We start from the raw sequence: 21,398 nt of genomic DNA on the forward strand, positions 1-21,398 counted from the left end.
CTGGACCACCATGTACCCAGGGCCATTAGAGCCCACTATAAAATAAACTCCACTTCCATTTGGAGGGGGGTTGGAAAATTGATTGTATGCAAAGGATGTTAAGTAATATACAATTTCGACTCCATTGCAGTTCTACATTTTTGCTCATTTAAGTTTTCTCCATCTTCTTCTGAGATACCTTTGGCAATATATTCTTAGTTTTCTAACCTTATATCGTTGACGAGATTTCACCGTCAACAAGGGCTATGAAGGGGAAAAAACTTTGTTTTTCGATTTATTTTTAATTTTTATTTTAAGATATATTTATTTTATATTGTAAAAAAAAGTAAAAAAAATATTTGTTTTTAATTAAATTTTTAATTTTTGAATATTTGAAAATTTATTTAATTAATTTGAAACTTTTAGTATTGTTTATTTTCTTAATTTTTTAAAATGATTTTTTTTAAAATTTTAAGATTTAATTATATTATTTTTAAGAAAAAAATTACATTTTCTTTAAAAAAAAAAAACTAATTTAGTTTTTATATAAATGGCACAATTTGGTAGTGGTCAAAGTTCGGCAGAAAAATTACTAATTATTCTACACATGACACTACCACATCAACAGACAAAATGCCACATCATTAATCTGTTAGCCACTTAGGGCGAAAAGGAATCATTCAGGGGCACACAGACATATACTAGTCATAGTTCAGACCAAAAATACTATTTATTCACTACTACAAAAAAGGGTTTTTAGGACTCACGGGACGCGAGTCCTCTATTTGAGAGCTTTAAAAACTGAGGTTTTTTAGGCGAGTCTTAAAAGAATGTGCGAGTCCTAAAAGAATGTTTTTAGGACTCGCATTTTATTATTAATTTTAAAAAAATGAATTGGTAGCCAAAGCTCCTGCCAGAGCTCTGGCAACAGCGGCGACGCCACCACCCGACGATGGTGGTTCGAGAAAACAATGATTGGCTTTCGAAGCCTAAGGCTTGAGGAACATCGTGGTGGTGGTGGTTCTTCGTGGAATGGAATGTGGTGGCCGGATTGGAGGTAAAAAGTTTCGGACTCCATAGATTCCGACGAACACCAAAAATGAAATCCGGCGACTTCTAACCGAATCCTTGGTTGGGTTTTGCTCGCATGAAAGTGTTGAGTACGATGGTGGTGGTGGCTCGACTCACAACGACCCAAGGTGGTCGGAATCTCGTCGGAAACTTTGGGAAAACCCAAACTGATCTTCTCTGTTGTCCGTCTTAGGTGGGGCGTGAGTGCTCGAGCTCGAGCTCGCGGGGGTCAAAGCTTCGGTGGCCTCTGAAGCTCCCTGGCCGGCGCATGTTGCTGGTGGCGGCGGGGAAGGCGACGGTCAGGCTCGACAAACTTTCAGGCGAGAGAGAGGAGAGAGAAAGAAGAGGGGGCTGATAAGTGTGGGTTTGTTTTTTTTAATTTAGTTATTTATAAAACTTTAATTTGTTTTTAGGACACATATTAGTTTTTAGGACTCGCAACGCGAGTCCTAAAAAGTCCATGAGATTGGAGGGAATTTGTGATTTTTTAAAATTCAAAATTTTAGGAGACACATAAGTTTTTAGGACTTGCAATGAGTGTCCTAAGCGAGTCCTAAAAAGTCCAGGAGGTGTTTTTTTAAAACAAAAAATCAAACTTTTTTAGGACACAGAGATTTTAGGACTCGCTCCAGGAGCTGTTTTTAAGACTCATATATACGTGAGTATCTAAAAAAGTGTACCAAAAGGATGTTTTTGTAGTAGTGATTCATAAATATATATTCATGTTTTGGTATTTTGGATTACATAATTAATAAAACGACATCATTATTTTTCATTTCTATGTTATTTCTTTGCTAGCTGTTTCATTTTTATCTTTCCATTTTTTAACATATGCGCAGTGCTATATATTTATTTATATATAATCAGACCTGATGATTTTACGAAGTGTACCATTACTTTTTTCCATTAAAATGCATATACTAACAAATTTGAAATAATTAACAAATTAATGATCAAAATCATCTAAAATATTAGTTCTATACGTATGCATGTATAGATATAAAAAAAGTGTATTAATTATTAATGCATATGTATCCCTAAAATATTGAGTGAAAATACTATAAATATACATATACAATATATGTACGTTTGTAATATATAAGCACATGTAAATATGTACACACTTGAACTATACCACTAATGATTGTCTGTTTGTTTCCTGAGAAAGTGGGTGCACTTTATGACTATGACTACGCGGTATATCAACACGAACCGAGCCTACATTATTGGTAAGAATGAGCCTGGGGCTCTTAGGCTTCGTTTTGCCCTCATCGGACTGTTGTTGAATTACCAAAAGCGAGACCCCACGATCATTATGCGATGATGCCAAAAGATCTCCTATGAAACCCAGCTCAGGATACTCACTCCACTCCATAAGCCCAGAGAACAATGGCGACTCGCTCGAATGGCGTCTCCCCACCACAATCAACTCGTATAACTTCTCCATTGACCGAATCACGTCGATCATTTCCAAGCAGTTCTTCACACCTTTGTATTTGAAGTGATGCCGCTTCTTCCCCCCGGCTTCCTTCGCCACCACCATGAACTTTTCTAACATATTGGAATCAAGCAGTATGTTTTTATCGTCCTCTGAATCAACCCCTCTTACATCTTTGCTCAAATCTCTGAGTCGAACGACAGTCACGCCCACCGTCGGCTGCTCAGCCATTCGAGTTGCGTAGGCTAATGCTTCGCGGTCGTCGGGCCCTTCAACGAAGATCATTCCGACCGAGTGCATTGTCTTGGAGGAAAAGCCAGGAGGATTCATGCTGCCACTCAAGGCGCCACGGTCGACCAGGATCCCGACTGAGCAGGGTGCGTTTCTGAGGATGTTAAGGTTCACTGTCCTCACAGGGTTGCTCATCAATGTTTCGTCTGCGCCGTGTCGAGTCCACTGCTTGTGAAAAGGGATGATCACCATGGAAACCCTTTTCTCCATAGCGAGAGTGCACACGTCGTTGTGCATGCTGGCGGAGGGTGCCATGGCCGTGATGGCGGTGATTATGACTTTGCCTTCGTTTCCCTCCTCGAAGTGGTGGAATGCGTTGATTATGTGGCTGGAGTGGATGGAGTGAGAAGACTTTCTTTTGCCTGGCCGGTGAGTTATGAGAAGCGCGGAGGATCGGCCAACGAGCCGGATTAGGTGGACGACGTAGAAGCAGATGGGTTTCTTCATTGTGGGGTTGGAGAGCTGTAGGAGATGGATGATGGAAGGTGTGTTGTCTTGGCGGTGGATGCAGGCAAGCATCCGGAGCTCGGAATCGTTTTCGGAGGCATGCTCAATGGTCCTCCTTTTGCTGGATGCGTATTTCTTTGATGGGTTGTAGAGTAGTTTAATTAGTGGTGTTATGGTTCCAGTCATTACGATGGTTGATATAACCATGATACCATATGATCTCTTGTCGACCAACTGAAAATCAAAGATATGCATACAAAAGCACACGTTAATACTTAGCTAGAAAAAACATTCAGATTGATCCAAGTAATCATGTACGTGCGTGCGTGTGTGTATATCTTAATCAGTTTTAAGATTCATGTATGTAACTAGGCTGCTTGTTAATCATATGGTTTTTTTGGTTTGCATTTTAAGATTCATTCTATTTTTTATCCCTTTGCTCATATTTTTCTCTTTTCTTTTTTTTTTTTTAAAAAAATACTTTGATAAACTGTATAAGAATTAGCAAAAGGAATTTCATGAGTTGATTACCCGGAGCATCATGCCATGTTGCCATATCAGAATGTCAGTGATGCCTTGGGTACTCAAGACAAGGCCAAGCGCTAGGGATTCAACCAAAGGCATTTGGCACAAGAATGAAGGCACCATAGCTGCTACAAGTTTTGCAAAGAAGCTAGAAAAGACCAAAAGCCAAACAATCCCAAATGTTCTCATGTCAATCGTATCTAGATCGATTGAGGAACCGCTGTACACAAAGTAACTTGGCAACAGAATTGAAGAAACATAAGACTCTAGCTTATCGACTAAGGCCGATCCCAATGGCGGCCCATCTGGTACAGCCAGACCCAAAATCATAGGCCCCAACATGAAATGCTGCCCAACAAACTCGCCCAGGAACGCACACCATAACACCATTAAAAAAACAGAAACAATGTAATGCTCTTGGACTGCTCTTCCTCTGTTTGTATTTCTAACCATGAAGCGCATAACAGGCCTGAGGACACCCACTATGACAACCAACATAACGCACAAACTTATTGCCAAATGTGGCAGAGGGTGTCCATTTCCAAAAGTACTCTGTCTAACAGTGAACGCCATGAGAATCACAAGCCAAGACAGCGTCCCACTGATCATTGAAGAAGACACAGCTAAGCGGCCGAGTTCCGAGTTGAGGAGCTTCAGATCGGTTAGAAGACATGCCGTGACGTAAAAAGAACTCATGGACTGAAAGCATGCTATGCTAAATAAGGAATTATCTAATACTGAATCCATTTTCACCGAGCGCTTTAAAATTACAGCTACGGACGTGTTCACCAAAAAAGGAAGAATAAAACAACAGAGGCCGATTGCCACTGCTTTCCTACCTGAAGTTAACACCGAACCCAAATCCATTTTAACTCCCACAAGGAACATAAAGAGCATGCACCCGAAGAAGGCAAACGTTCCACTGATATAAAAGCTGGTCTCAGGGAAGATTGTCCTTACAAATGTATTATCCCCTATAACCGATGGTCCCAGAGCAATGCCTACCTGCAGTTTTGAGTAACATTTATCAGAATTAGCTTGAGCAAATAAGGGATAAAAGTATTCAAGATACAACTCTTTATGCATGCCCATTTCCCCTGGTCATATTTTGTATAAGAAAAACCATTGGGGCATATAAACAAACACATGTGGGCTGTGTGGCGAAGTTAATACTAGGCCAGCAATGTCATTAAAAATATTGAGAAAAAAAAATATATATATATATATATATATAGAAATGTACGTACGAGCATTTGAGAAATGAAAGCACTTTGGCCAAGTGGGTTGAGAATCAATTGAAGGAAAGCGGTGAGCAAGGCAGATATAGAGAGCTGTACATAAAGGACCGAAGTAGAGGAATCGAAAGGATTGTCGCCAAAAAAGATGCCTGCGGACCTTACAACCTTGAGATCCGCGCAAACCCATCTCTTATCCCCAGTCGTCGACTCATTCATTTCAACAATCTGGGCACAGAGAAATTAGTTTATGCCCCGCTTGCTCCTTGCAGCTTCCAAATAACTAACAAAAAATTTTCTTGGAAAATTATCAGAGAAACCAAACTAAAAACAGAGAGAGAAAGAGAGAGATATAATGGGGGTGTTTGGTACCTTAACTAAAAAACTGTTTTTTGTTTTTAAAAGCTAAAAACTGTTTTCTGAAAACAAGTGGGGGTGTTTGGCATTGTTTTCAGAAAACAATTTTTAAAAACAAAGTTACAAAAAACAGAAAATTTTGAGAACAACAAAAAGTTGTTTTCTGTTGTTCTCAAAAAAAATTTCATAACTTTACTTCTTATTTTTCATCATTTTTTCTTTCAAATTATTTTATCTCATTATTTATTACAAACTTTTAAAATATTTTTCTCTTTGTAAATATATTTGTTAATTTTTTTATTTAAGATTTAAAAAAAAATAAAACTAAAAAATTGTTTTTAGAAAACATTAACCAAACACCTCTTATTTTTTGAAAACTACAAAAATAGTTTTCTGTTCTCATTTCTGAGAACAAAATTTTGAAAACAAAAAACAGAAAACAATGCCAAACAGGCCCAATGTTATTTTTGTTTTTGGGATTATGGGATTGCATGGTGCATGGGAATGAGTGGGTGAGAGAATGAAGCGGGTATTGTTGGCCAAATATCTCTAATGCTTTATATTTACTCTATTTTATTTCAAATGTTAAGGTTTCATAATTGACCACTTATTTGGCTCAAGTCATGAGGTTGACAATTACGTTTAAATTAATACTAGGATTAGACAACCAACCATACAAGAATTAGGATTTTGTGTATATATATTTAAAGTAACTTGGTCCTAAATAAGAAGAATCATTGAAATCCACAGCACATTATATTGATATTATTGAGTGTAATTTTTTAATGTCATACGTGAGTTCCCTAACGAGTATTTACTTGTGTATTTACAAATACTATTTACATTTCATAAGCTGGTGTATATAATATGACCAATGTGATTTTATCAACTCACAGTACACTACAACCAGCAATGAAATATAAAATCTTCTTTATAACCCATGCAGCCATGCAAGCCCAAATACTAATAGCTTCTAAGCCATAGTTGTTTACTCTGAATATTTTCATAATTCACTAGAGTTTTTCTAGAGAAAAAAACAGAACAGAGAATAGTTCTGTCATTAAATAGGAAACATTTCATTCATAATAATTCACTTGTTCGGAGGTGTTGAATATATGGATGGAGCAACTCGAAGATACATCCTGATGTTCTATTGAGAATTCTTTTATAATTGTATAGAAGCACACTACAAATATTCTCATTATTCATGTAGATAGAATCACCTGTGCATTTTTTTTTTGAGTTCTTGATCACTTTTTCTTTTTTATTTCTTTTTCAATTGAAGAGCTAGTATTTCTTCTTTTTTCTTAGAATCCCCTTTTGTTGTCACTTTTTCCTGAATGGTTTTATTTGTTTCTCTTTGCTCTCTTCTTTGCAGGCTTCTAATTTCCTTGTATAGTTATTTTTTATATGCCAGCCTTTTCTTTTTCTTTCTTTCATTCCTTTTTTGTTTGTCTAATCTTATCTCTTCTTTACACTCTTTTTGTCTATATATAATTATTGGTTGGGATTCTTCTCCTCCTAACCTAGGAGTTATACCTTCTTTAGTTACTAATCTTCCTACCATTGCTTCTTCTTCTATTATTTTTTTTTTCCAAACAAGTCACATTTATCTTTGATTTTTCGTTAACACCTTATTTATTCCGAGAAGTCCTTTCCCTAGTCTTTCTATAAGTACTTTGTTCAGTTTGTTCTTGATATATTGTCAATCCATTTTCCTTAATTTAAACCATTATATTATAGCACCTTACAATTTATAAAAAAACATCTAACAGCAAAAAGAATATAATTCTTAACCGCTGGTGTATTATATGAATTATAATAGTTTATGGGAACAAAAAAACATAAATAACAATGCTCTATTCTCTACAATAAAAAATTAAAAAAAAAAAGAGGAAATTGAATAGTTATTAAAATTGCCCTTGAGTTATTATCTTTGTAGGCTCTAATTATTATACTCAATAAGCAAAATCATTAAATTGTGCATTCCATTGATAATTAAGTTCAGCCTCCTGATCACTAGATATTTAGTAGCTTAAGAGGAAGTCTATATATTAGCGAAAGCACATTTTGGAAGTGGCTCATCAACCGAGTTAATGCTCTTTGTAAGCACAATCACTCTCTTTCTCTCTTGGTTAATGATTCATACTCTCGTTGTTAACTTCACAGAATATAATTGTGATCATGCATAAACATGAGAGTACCAAACCATATATGGAAATGTGTAGTATAATATTGAGTTTGACAAACACTGCTAGATCTAAGCCTGTACATAATACAATAGGACATGCTAAGCATCTTGTCTAGGATTAGTACTGTCTCTTTGCAAATGCATAGACTCCTCAGGATCACGCAGCCCCCAAACTCTGGTTTGTTGTTGCACTACCAAAATTGAAGCAGCAACTCTTATATCAGAGCTAGCAAGAAGCTCACCGATCGCCCCAAGATCACCACGGTCTTTCCATTTCGCTATCTGAGCCATCAACCACGACTCCCCATGGCGCCTTCCAACCATGATAAGTTCATAAGCGCCATCCATCGACCTCAGCACGTCAAGCACTTCCTCCCCACTACTGACCCCCACCTCCTCGAATGACACTCGGTCGTCGCGAAAGGCGCTGAGCCTAAACTTGCTCAAGACATCAGTGTCGAGTGCCTTGCTCCTGGCGCTGCCCTCCACTATGTCCGTTGAAGAAGAGAAGCAGAAGAGAGTGGTCAGGATGTTGGAATGCTTCGACATGTGGCCTGCGTACGCCAATGCCTCTCGGTCGTCTGCCCCACCAAAGAAGAGCACTGCAACCCTATACAACGACGTGTTTATGCGAAGAGAGGAAAGATACTTCCGGCGGTTCACTCGGTCGACTAGCACCCCTACGGAGCAAGGAGCCTTTTCAAGAACATTTTTGTTGAGGTGGCGAAGAGAGTGAGAGGTCTCCGCAACCGAACCGTTTACCCAAATCCTGTGGAAAGGGATGATAATGAAGGTCGACCGCTTTTCGAGAGCCAAAGAACAGACGTCGTTGTGCATTGTCGAGGAAGGAGAAATGCCCTTAAAGCAATGCACCGTCACGTGCTCGCTGTAGTGTTTTTCGAACTTGTGGAATGCGTTGAAGATCCGCTCAGATTGAGACGGGTACTGAGTAGAAGACGGCTTTTCGCGCGGCTGGTGGGAGACAAGGAGGGACGAGGCTCGGCCAACAAGCTTGATCAAGTGGAGGACGACTAGATTGATGGGGCTTTCCTTGGTGGGATTGGAGGCTGCGAGAAGGTCCAAAATGGCAGATACATTCTCTTGCCTGTGGACACAAGCTAGCATCCTCAACTCTTCCCCTTGCCTATGGTGTAGAATAGTCCTCCTTCTATATGCCAGGAAACGCTTTGACGGATCGTAGAGAACTTTCACAAGAGGTGAGACAATTCCTGTAACAATCACCACAGAGATAATCATAATGGCGAAGCATTCTTCGTTTAGTACCTGCACATTAATTTATAGGGTCATTTATATTTTGATTAAGCAACCAAATTGTTATAGTTTAGACCAAAAAGTAGGATGCTATATAGGTGACTTACTTCTTCAGTTTTCCAAGCCATAAGCAAGAAAAGTTCAACTACGCCTTTGGAGTTCATGATGAGACCAAGAGAGATAGCATCTAGGACAGGCATTCTGCAGAAGAGGGGAGGCAGTGCTGATCCAATAATCTTCCCGGTAAAAGCAAGGAAAACGATCAATTGAATAGTGGCCACATTCTTAAACTGTTGAATGGCGAATATATCCATTCTTAATCCACACACGGTGAAAAAGATGGGCATGAGTATATCTGAGACGAAGCAATCGAGTTTCTCTACTAAAGCAGCTCCAAGAGGGGGGCCGTCTGGAATGACCAAACCCAAAAGGAAAGATGGGATAAAAGCATTTAGACCAATAACTTCTCCAATAAACCCGCATACCAGTACACTGATCAGAACAGCAAAAACATATGCCTCTTTCACAGGTTCTCCTTCTGGGGTCTGACGAATTGCCCACAAAACTGCTGGACGGACTCCGAAGAATACTATTACAACAAAAAGGGCAACTGACAATAAAAACCCAAATGATATTCTTATCGACCTCTGTGAAGCTAAGTGTGTTAGAAACTTCATGGCAAAGATGGACCAGTGGCACACATCACATACTATCGATGAAGAAGACGCTAGACGTCCAATCTCTGAATTGAGAAGCCTGAGCTCATCGAGAAAGCAAGCTACAGTAGGGAAGGCTGTTAGGGTTTGTAGTGCAACCACAAAGGGAAGCGCACTGGAAACATCAGGATCCAAAGAGAGAAAATGGTCGAGGACGAAGGCAACAAATCCAGCCAAGGCATAAGGAACAGAAAAGGCTAAGAATCCTACAGCAATGGCCCTCTTACCTGATCTTAGAAGAATGTAAGGATCCATCTTCACCCCAATTAAGAAAACAGAGAGCATGAAACCAAAAAGTGATAATGTCTCAAATAAAGCTCTCCCTTTAGGTGGGAAAACTTTGGTTGCAAATGTTGGGCTTCTTCCTATAACTGAGGGGCCTAAAATAAAACCACCCTGGTAACAAAAGTCCAATAAAAAACATAAATTAGACATGAGTTATGTATACATTAATGTATCACAAATCCACAACAAGGTATTCACTTACAAGAATCTGAGAAACAATTAAGGGCTGGCCAAATGGCTTGAGGACGAAGTAGATGGAGCGGGTGAAAATTGATACGAGGGACAGCTGCAGCAGCAACAATGGAACAGAGAAGGCCAGAGGATCATCTCCAAACCATATACCGCCGGAGTTGATCTGATCAACAAGATGGCAAATGTATGAGGTTGTAACCTCTCCCTTAAGAGCACCCTTACCCATAAGCATTGGGTCCGGTACCGGCTTGCCCCTGCCAGCGTCAATGGCTAGTTCAACCTTGCAGCATAATACAGAGAGGTGTGGACAAACCCTCTACTTTTTTGGTTTACGGAGAAAGCAACGGAGAGAAAAGAGAGGCAACGCTATGGCTGTTGCATGGGAAAAATTGAAAGACATATGGAAACAAAAGAGCCAAAAATGAGAGGTAGTTGTTCCTTCTTATACGTCGAGACCTTTGACCAATCCACTTGGCAAAGGACAATTATTTGTCAATTTGGCCTTTCCATACACCCCGCTTAGTATTTATGAGATGTACCCGGAAATTTTATTTTATTTTCCCCTTTATTCGTTACATTTTATATTTTATACTCTCCTTTGTTTAGAGAGAAGGTAATGAGCCTACTGAGGATAGACATGTAGAAACTGAACCCCGATTTGGGCGGAAGGTAAGAAAAATTGGACGTTGATTAATTAGAATCATGATTAGGACAAACTGAGAAGTCTAACAAAACAAACCATCATCACCATTTTTACAAACTCAACAAAGATTATGTGTTAACCAGCAAACCAGAGAACAAAGAAAATAAATAGTAATGATAAAGGAGTTGAAAAATTGATACAAAAGAATGTGTGTTTGATTCATTCTTCCTTTAAAAATCGTCACAATTGAATCAATAAAGAAAAAAGAAAGAAGAACATGTACATGGTTCTCTCACTATCAAGAATATCCAGCCTATCATATAAAGAAAATAAGAAATATAGCAGAGACAGAGTTTTGTGTTACCCGTCGTCACCACCATTGATGTACAAGAACTCCACTCTTTCTAAGCGAATTGAACAAGTCCAAGCATTGACCATATGTCTTCTCATACTTGGAACTCCTCACACCAGGGCAGCATCTTTGCATCTTATTGTAATGACATACTAAAAAAAGCTCATCAATCAAACATATTGCTCCTGTTTTAATCAACTTGGGTATCAGATAAAACTCAGCTCCTTCTGCATCCATCTTCACCACCACAAAATCGTTCCGAGTCACCGTGTTCTTCAACCAATTAGCGAAATCAAATCCCTGAATCTTATCTAGGTCTTGCATATAACTTGTTGAAGGCATCACTGGCTGAATCCTACCCATCCCTCTGCGTCTTCTTTCTTTCCCAATTACGTTGCTTGTGTCTCTCGAAATCTCGAAAAATAGAGTCTCGTTCCTGATCCACGCAGCATGAGGCAAAAGAATTACCCCTTTCTTCCTCTTGTACTCTTCATGAAAAACATTATCTGCCTCAATTGCATAAATTTCAAAGGTCTTGTTCTGTTTTGGATACTGTTTCAAAAACCAATTTCCTATGCTTGAACCATAATTACGAGCTCCGACATCAACGTAAACATACCTCTGCTTAAAGCTAATGTCCACCATTGAAGTCAGGTACTTTATGCTCTTTATGCTCCTCTTCAATGAAATCCAAGGCTTTAATGGCTCTTCCTCGATCAATGGCTCTGCATTCCCAATAATAACTCGTTTATACGCCGGAACCGAGCAATTATTCCCAATGGATATTCCATCTCCACGGCCAAGAAATTCAGTCTCCTTCCTCATCACAATCTCGCGAATTGATGAAGAATCAAAGCCATCGATTTCAAGAGCCCTAACCAGTCTGCAACAGCTGAACAAATCAAGAAAAGAATTGAAGCTGTACAAATCTTTAGCCATGGTGTGAACCACAAAAAACCCACCCGGTTTCAAAGTCCGACAAACCTCCGAAGCAAAATCCCCAGGTCGACCTGACCCGTCCAGATGGTTTTTTCCGGCGAACTCGAAATCGAAGGTGTTATTATCGAAAGGGTGGCGATAGGCTTCTCCGGAGAAAAGCAACGGCGGCGAGGGATTCTTGGAGATTCCTATAGAATCAAACACGCCAATCTCTCTAAGGGCCACCACGTCCTCACCGGTTAGGGTTTCGACACAGAGAGCCTTAGAATCGGACGATAAGAAGCCTTCGTCTACCAAATCTTGGAATACGGAGGAATAATAATCGACGGTTTTCCGGTATCTCTTAGTGGTAAAGAGGTCACGGGTTAGAGATTCTCCGGCGCTAGTATGTCGTTGACATACGTCTTCGCCTCCGGGGAGAGCATCGTTCTTGGGGAAGAAGCAGCGGCCGCCATTGTCGGAGCCACAGTAGCCGCCGGCGACGGTGACGATGAAAGCGAATCTAACGGCTAGTATTAAAACACTGAAGGAGAGGACTCGTAAGAGATAATATCTAAGGAGAGTAGGTTTCAACGTAAGCAGCCCCATTCTTAATCAAGAAAATAGAAGGGTGGGATTTGAAGATTGAGAAATTTTCTGAGGGCTATTATGGAAATTGACAATGTCTTCAATGGTTTTACCCGCCAATTTCTGGTTACTCAAAACGGCTTTTCAAGAATTCGATGTCGTTTATTTGTTGAAGACGACTTGTCGGTTTTGTCTATTTTCTCGCACTATACGACTTGTCGTTTGATTGATATCAAGATTATCGTTTGGCTTGGCTTGTCTTTTTTTTTTATTAGTCCCTTAGTTATGTGGCTTGTTACAATTTGATCCTAAATAAGTTCATTTTAGTATAATACATATCCCTCACTCACCAATGTTATTTTTTTTCCTTATATAGAATGCCTTTAGTTGATAATACTTCTTACAAATTTGCTATGATGAAATGTCAGCCAACTTTTCACTTCAGGCCAACAAAATGTAGTTTCTACTACCCGCTCTCAATGCCATCCCAAATAAAGTCTCAAAACTAATGAATGATCAACTTATCAAGCCTTTCACAGTAAACGAGGTAAAGTTTGCTCTTTTTTCAAATGAACCCCAACACTAATCCTGGCGAAGATGGCTTGAGTACAGGTTTGTATAAAAAATTATGGGATATCGTTGACACTGATGTTAATGAGTTTTGCTTAGCTTTTCTGGATGGTGATTGTGATATTCAAAAACATTAATAAAACCCTCATTGCCCTTATTCCGAAAGTAAATGACCCATGTAGCCCTACAAAATTCAAGTCTAATAGCTTGTGCAATGTTATCAATAAAATTATTGCCAAAGCTATGACCAATAGGTTGAGAGAGATCCTCGATGCAGTCATATCAGGAGAACAGAGTGCTTTCATTCGTGGAAGACTCATCACTGATAACACAATGATAGGTTTTGAATGTGCGAATGCCCTTAAACGATGCATCTCTAGTAAATCTGGTGCTTTTTCTTTGAAGCTTGACATGTCCAAAGTTTATGACCGTGTTGAGTGGCCCCTTTTTGTGTAGTATTATGAGAAAGCTTGGTTTCCATGAGAACTGGGTTAAAAAGATCTCTTCATGTATCTCAATTGTTCACTATTCAGTCATTGTCAATGGAGAGATCACTTGCCACATTGCTCTTGAACGTGGTCTCAGACAAGGTGACCCTATCCCCTTTTTTGTTCTTGTTGTGTGCCGAAGGCTTATCTACGCTTGTTAAAAGGGACTGTGATTCTAGATTACTCTCGGGTATATCTTGTGGTAGAATTGGCCTCTCAGTCTCTCACCTATTTTTTGCATATGACAGTTTATTCTTTTTCAGAGCATCTATGGAGGCTTGCACTTGTTTCAAGGAAATCCTTGGTTTGTACAGTCAAGCTTCTGGTCAATTGGTTAACTTTTCTAAATCTGTTGTCTATTTCAGTTCTACTATTTCTACAGCAGACCGAGCTTCTATGGCGAATATTCTGGATGTTAACATAGTAGCTTGCCATGAGAAGTATCTAGGACTTCCTTGTTTTGCAGGGGCCAATAAAAAAAAAGCCTCTTCCAATCAATTCGAGACCATATTTGGCAAAAGCTCTTCAGTTGAAAGGAAAAACTTTTCTCTATAGGAGGTAGAGAGGTACTACTCAAGGCTGTCTTCCAATCAATACCCACTTACTCTATGAACCTCTTCAAGCTCACATCGACACCATCTTAGTAAATGTGTTGTATATAATACAGATTATATATGACAGGACCGATGAGAATTAATTATCTTTATAAACTTGCCGATTGACATAAATATTTAATTCTTATCATAATAGATGATCATTTGTAGATCAGTCTAATTCCCGAGTATTCATGAACTCCTGTTTATGATTATTGGATCTTTTGATTCACTCATTAAGGTTTCTTAGTATAGTGAGGCTAATGACTTTTGTTTTGAAGATTCAATATCATGAATTGCTGGGAACATGATTTACAATAATGGAATCCATACTTTCCAAACGGATCGAATATTGGTTATCTTAAGGGTTAATTCTGGAACTGAATAGTTATTGAGCTCAATCTATAATATGATTATAGATTAATTATTCGCTAGTGAATTAATGGTATTTAAGGATCAATAGGTAATTAGAATGGTAAAATGGTAGTATTGACCAACTCTAATTAACGAACCAATAAATCGAGGACATAAGTACATTTATTGAATATATCAATGAACTACAAGAGAAAACTCTGTAAATATAATTGTATAAATACTTAGAGTGCAATTTCACATTTATAGTGGAGTAATCATGGAATTAATAAATAAGATTATCAGATTAAAGAGTTTAATTAATAATCTTGTTGACGTTGTTTTTCGTCAACTTAAATATGAAGAATACTAAACAAGAATATATAAAAAGTAGAAGAATTCGAAGGTTTTTTACGTGGTTCAGCAGTTAAAATCTGTCTACTCCATGAGTCACTACTCTCTCAAAGCTTTGGGTGAAAGCAATTTGGCAGAGTATTCTTTAGTACAATTTGTGTGTGAATACAAATGAAATACTCCAGGCTTTTTATAGACCTGGTTGTGAGAATATCTTCCTTTAATTCATGGAACTTACAATCAATCAAATAAATTGAAAATAAATACTATAAATGCGTTAATTACACAATATCTCATGACAATAGGGATTTAATATATGATAATAACGAATTCCTATGAAATAGGGATTTCCTAACAGTATTTTTGCGTGCAAAACGCGTCACTGAGCTCGATCGTTGTGCTGACGCGCTTTTGAGACTGGCCATTGTTCCAGTTATAACCTCCTCCTTATCTAGTAATTTGGTCGAACTTGTATCTCAGAGAAGATTGGTGCCTTTGAGCCTACAACTCAGGCTCGAACAATGCGACTCGTGCTCGAGTGCTAATAACAGATCTTAAACCACTTGACAATTTGTATAAGTGTACTGCTAACATTTGTAGGTACAAGCTTAACTTTTTCGAGCCTACAGTTCAAGGCTATTTAATTTATTCTCGAAATTTGGGTGTAACATTTTGCCCCCTCAAAAGTGTTGGTTCGAATCCTCTGAGAATGAAACTTTTCAGAAAACGTGCCTATCTACCACACTCGAGTGTGGACACGCGTCGCTGGGGGATAGCTTACTGAGAGTACTTGAGTACCCTTTAACCTGCACATGTCCTCTCCTATTCCCTTTTTGTCACCATTTTCAAGATTGAATAGGACCCGTCAGCATTTTTCAATTCATCATGCAATGGTCCAGATCCATTCGAATTATACCATTTTGTTTGCATATATATGCCCTTTCTCCTTCATCACTTCATTCACTTTTACATTTTAGTTTTCAAAAAAAGAAACACGAACCATAGCTCTTCTCTTTGCATGTTTTCCAAATCGAAGAAACAAAGCAACCTCACCACCTTTGGCTCTGTGGGATCACTCTTGGTTCCTCTTCTTCAGTCGACGATCTCCTCGTCTCCACAAACAACCTTGTGTAAGTTTTCTGGTCTTTACTACTCATAATTTTTTTGTATACGTTTCCTCTGTACATAAGAACACTTTTCTGGTTTTTACCAAATTCTTGAAATCCCTTTTGTAATAGATAGTTTTTGATTGTGTAGACTTGCATAGATCGGAGATACGTTTTAGGCAAAAAATTATGGTAAAAACTGATAAAAATGGAACCTTTTAGGTTATGGGGTGTTAGGTTATAATTTTCGTGTAGCTTAAGAAAAAGGGTTTTGGATAGGGTTTTAATGCATGCATCCCAATAGTATCTCCTTTTTTGGGTAACTGCCCATTTTTCCCTAGAAACTCGGGATACTCCAAACTGATACTAACTGTCCCACTCTCGTGTGGGTACACTCTCGATGCTCTGAACTTTTCAATAGTTCGGTGTTGGCATTTGGGTTAATCTCACTATTTCAAGCTTTTAGGCTCGATTAAAGTGATCTTGTTATCTCGAGCTTGCAAACTCGAGTTATCAAGATCTTAATCTTTTCCATTTTCTTTTTTATAATGGGCCCTCCCATTTTTCTTTCTTGTTAGATATCGCAGTCTTTAGAGAATTGGTGGGGGCCCGAGCTTGCCATCCCTTACTATCCACCCTCTCCTCGATCTGAATCACCGTTTACGAAACCAACGGCTAATCCGCGAGCACAGGGAACAACTCAAAAGAGAGGACATCTAAGCCCATTTTTGACGTCACATCGACAAGGTCGAAGAGGGAAAAAGAAATAAGCTTCAGGTTGCTGTGTATCCCGATCCGGACCCCTAGATCCGGCCAATTCTACTAGATCCTAAGCTTAAAGTCACCGTAGCCTGCTCACCTGCTGCACTGTCATTCAACCTCATGGAGAATGTTTCGAACCAACCAACCACTTCTAAGCCCCTTTCCATTCCAGTCTTGGAGGACAGTTTCTTTGAGGCTGAGCATTACCAAAGTTCCATTACCTCAACTAGGCAGATATCAGAGTTATTATCCTGCCATAGGTTAAAGTTATCCGGCAAGCTGATGTGCCGACCCTCCAGCTCCGATGAGAGGAGCTGCTTCACTTGAGGCGAAGGCGATCCTGAGAGGAAGTTCAAGCTTGCAGCCTGGAGTCACAAGCACATGCGAGTTGGGGCCTTACTGACCCTAAGGGACTACTTCCGGAGCTTCATGGACTATGCTAGCATCACCTCGTTCCAGCTCCAAACCAACTCATATAGGATCTTGGCCTCTCTTAGATCCTTATACCACGTGATGAAGTGGTATGGGCCTTCGGCACGGGAGATTCTATACTTCTTCTGGCTCAAGAGCAACCCCTCTCGAGCTCATGGTAGAGACGGGTTTTACTACCTATCGAGCTATCCAAAGGAGAGACGATAGTTCAAGGATATCCCCAACCATCCTCCCAACTTCAAGACCATGTTCTTCTGGATAGACGGTCTCGCTCCCTCCCATTTTTACTCATTCCAACAGATTCATAAGTATCCTGTCATGGGTCTTTGATTTCCTATTTTATTTTAAGCTCAAAATTCTCATCCAATCTTTTCTTGTAGCCAATTATCATTGCCCATAGCCTACCAAGGCCATGAAGGACCACAGCGAAGCAATCCTTAAGCTCCCCTACGGTCGACGATCTCTCAACTACCTTCTTCACGAGGACAAGCTCCAACTTTGTGGCCTCCTTGGTGATGGCGAGTCTACAGATAACTCAGGAATCTACAAATATGCGAGGTGGGAAGAATTCCTAGTGCCAATGGCCAAGCTCCCCACCAGAGTAAACATGTGGGTTCGAGCTCATGCAAACTGGTACCTCAGCCCGTCGAACCTTCATGCTTGGGTAACGAAGCACAAGATGAGGCCTCAATGAGCTCGTCTGAAGGAGGCAAAGTTGTGCTCGACCTGTCCAAATGGTCTCCCACTTTGCTTAGATAGGAATCCACTACCATAGTTTTATTTAACAATCCCCAGAACAATTTCATGGTCTCGTCAGGGGTAGACCTTAAAGTACATAGGTTTGATAGCTGGTTGGGGAAATACCAAACGATGTACAGTCTAAACGAAGTTTGGGATGGGATAGCCGCTAGTATGGGACCAACTGTTATGATTGGTTAAATACAAATGATAAGTGTTAAAATACAAGCAAGGTATAAACACTTAGTAGAATTCACATAATGAAGATATGAGTTTGAGTTTCAATTGTCGGCACTTATAAAATGCAAATTTGGGTCAAAAGTGATACATGAGAGTATCTAAGGGTTCCCAAAAAGTTTGGTGGCATTTGGAGCAATTTTGGGACCTTTGGAAGTGTCATCGCCACCCAAGAGGTGAGACATCACCTAAAAGCTAGGGTTTCCATAAACCCTAACAGGCGATGTGTAACGCCCTACTACCTTAGAGCCATTACCATATGATTTATAAATGTGTCACTAGCTCGCTAATTGAGGTTTAGGTTAAAAAGTGTACTTAAATTGAAATAAAGACTCATTTGACAACATTAATCATAAAAGATTTGGACATTCATTAAAATAAGAAAAGTTATACATTTGGGATCCCCAAAAATATTATTTCAAAATGTATTACAATTCAAAAGGTAATAATACAGTCGACCTAAGCGACAAAATCATCCATCTACAGTAAATTCCTCAAACAACCCTGCCCATGGCAGCCAGGTAGGCCGAACATGTACACGCTGCTCCACGCTCTCCAACTCATGGTTGATCGACCTTTCCCTTGTCCTTACCTGCACCATAGAGCACCCGTGAGTCAAAGCCCTGCAAGAAAATGTTGGTATTAAATGATCAAATCAAAGGTACGCAGGGGAATATATGGACCCACTTTTAATAAATATTAATACCAGTCAGGATCATACACATATATAAATATTACATCACATACAAATAGATCAATGATTACCTCTTGTAGCCTATCAAGTGTCCTTGAGTCTTATTGTATAAATAAATGATCTTCCTATCCAGTATTCTAAGATCTCATACCTTGATCTTCCAGACCAATCCTCAAACACACAAGGACGTGTGTGGGCACGTATGATTCAAAATGTTGATTTATGTGACTCCCTAGATGTACTCAACACATGAGATCTAGAGAGTTTTGACAGAGAGAAGGTTTAGAATAGTTTTCACGTTTAGAGAAACTACTATCGCTTTAGAGAGAGAGTCTATCTTTTTATTTTTCAAAAATAATAATCAAGCATTTTTTTTAAAGTCACGTACTATCAGACTTATAAAGATATTTAATCTAATTAAGTGATCTTTATTTAATTAAAATATACTTCAAATTAAAACTAGTTAGATATTTTCATTTAATTATTTATTTAAATCATATTTAAAAAGAATAATTGAATAACTGGTTAAGCAAAATTATTTTAAATTCAAAATTAAAATCCCAGGGATTAAATCCCTGATGCTAGGCGCCACACACTATACAATACAGTGTGTGTCGCCCAAGCCTGTATCAGGTTGATTTTCTCATTTGTTTGTTTAATCAATCTTTAAGACAATATATTTATCCCAACATAAATATCAGTTAATTCAAAATTAACTTTATCTTAAAATATCAGTTTTAAATTAAATTAAATTAAATTAAATATAATATTATAAATAATATATTTATTATTCTCTCTTTATATTAATCCAAACAAGATTAATATTAATTTTAACCTATAGTTTTTCAAAATAAAAACTATATAGTTAAATAATTAATTAATTCATAATTAATCAATTACCCATAATTATCACATAATTATTTCCTTGCCCTGGAAAATTAATTCCTTTGTAATTTAGTCATTTCACTTTACAAATCTGTCTTTTGACATCCTTACCCTTGACAGTGTAGGACAAAGGTGATCTGGCGACCATGGACCTATAATATGAAGCTCCAATAAACCAGATTATTAATTAAACTCTTAAATCTAATATTCTTATTTATTAATTCCAGTATTTATAGAATTATATTTACATAGTTTTCTCTAGTAGTCCATTGATATAATCAATGTATGTAGTTATGTCCTCCATTATTGGTTCGTTAATTAGAGCTGGTAAAAATTACCATTTTACTCTTCTAATTACCTCTTGATCCTTAAGTACCATTAATTAATCTATAATCTAATTATAGATTTGAGCTCAATAACTATTCAGTTCCATAATCAACCCTTAAGGGAACCAATATTCGATGTGTTAGTAAAGAATGGATTCCATTATTGTAATTCATGTTCCCAGCCATCCATGATATTGAATCTCCAAAACAAAAGTCATTAGCCTCATTATTCTAAGAGACCTTAACGAGTAAATCAAAAGATCCAATAAACATAAACTGGAGTTCATGAATACTCAGGATTTAGATTGATCTACAAATGATCATCTATTATGATAAGAATTAAATCTTTACATCAAACGACAAGTTTACAAAGATAATTAGTTCTCATCGGTCATGTCATATATAATCTCTATTATATACAATACCTTTACTAAGATGTCTATCCATATCAGTTATCCGAATCTAGATTACTTACATCTCGTATGCTTAGCAAACCGTACTAGTAACCATTAATTAAAGATTTCTTACTTTAATATGTTACTAACTATTTTATTCATTATATATGATCTTATTTTTCTCCTACTAATACAACATTATGTTCTCATGAATGAATATGAAGTTTTCTTGATATTAATATATAATTAATTCAAACAATAATTATAACATTCAAATATAATAAAATTGTACTTTTATTCAAAACCAATAAAATGTCTTTACATGCTTTTAGGGCATTAATCCAAACATTCTCCCACTTTCCCTCAAAGAAAGTGAGTCATTTCCCTTAATCTCATATTGCGCACATGACTCATGAACGACTTTGCAGGAAGTGTCTTGGTAAACGGATCAGCGAGATTCTATTCCGACACTATCTTCATAATAGTCACATCACCTCGGTGTATAATCTCTCTTACTAGATGGTATTTCCTTTCTATATGCTTCCCTTTCTTGTGAATTCTCGGTTCTTTGGAATTAGCTACTGCTCCACTATTGTCACAGTATAAGATTAGTGGCTTATCCATATATTGAACAACTTATAGATCGGTGTAGAACTTCCTCAACCAAATCGCCTCCTTAGCTGCTTCACAAGCCGCTATGTATTCAACTTCCATGGTTGAATCAGCTATGCTGGATTGTTATGCTTCTCCAGACAACAGCTCCTCAACCAAGAGTGAACACTGACCCAGATGTCAATTTTTGACTTTCTTTATTTGATTAGAAATCAGAATCAGTGTATCCAGTAGGGTTTTGCTCACCCCTGAATATACCAGCATATAGTCTCTCATTCTCCTAAGATACTTGAGAATGTGCTTTACTGCAATCCAGTGTTACAAACCAGGATTTGATTGATAACGACTTACAATC

General features: G+C 38.1%; 3 protein-coding genes across 3 annotated transcripts; all 3 read right to left on the reverse strand.

Annotated features, from left to right (window-relative positions):
* Positions 1–2,090: 2,090 nt before the first annotated feature.
* Positions 2,091–5,339, reverse strand: LOC133792767 (cation/H(+) antiporter 15-like). Its single transcript, XM_062230707.1, has 3 exons — positions 4,999–5,339; positions 3,758–4,756; positions 2,091–3,460 (listed from the first exon to the last, which is right to left on the reverse strand). The coding sequence occupies exons 1-3, from the start codon at positions 5,203–5,205 to the stop codon at positions 2,180–2,182; spliced, it is 2,487 nt and encodes an 828-aa protein (XP_062086691.1). The 5' UTR covers positions 5,206–5,339; the 3' UTR covers positions 2,091–2,179.
* Positions 5,340–7,317: 1,978 nt separating this feature from the next.
* Positions 7,318–10,461, reverse strand: LOC133792768 (cation/H(+) antiporter 15-like). Its single transcript, XM_062230708.1, has 3 exons — positions 10,010–10,461; positions 8,914–9,918; positions 7,318–8,818 (listed from the first exon to the last, which is right to left on the reverse strand). Exons 1-3 carry the CDS (start codon positions 10,229–10,231, stop codon positions 7,634–7,636), a joined length of 2,412 nt encoding a protein of 803 aa, XP_062086692.1. The 5' UTR covers positions 10,232–10,461; the 3' UTR covers positions 7,318–7,633.
* A 178-nt stretch (positions 10,462–10,639) lies between these two features.
* Positions 10,640–12,665, reverse strand: LOC133792769 (uncharacterized). The gene has a single exon (XM_062230709.1). The coding sequence runs from the start codon at positions 12,519–12,521 to the stop codon at positions 11,013–11,015; it is 1,509 nt and encodes a 502-aa protein (XP_062086693.1). The 5' UTR covers positions 12,522–12,665; the 3' UTR covers positions 10,640–11,012.
* Between the last annotated feature and the right edge of the window lie 8,733 nt (positions 12,666–21,398).

Source organism: Humulus lupulus, chromosome 7, assembly GCF_963169125.1.
Source record: "Humulus lupulus chromosome 7, drHumLupu1.1, whole genome shotgun sequence".
Taxonomy (NCBI): Eukaryota; Viridiplantae; Streptophyta; class Magnoliopsida; order Rosales; family Cannabaceae; genus Humulus; species Humulus lupulus.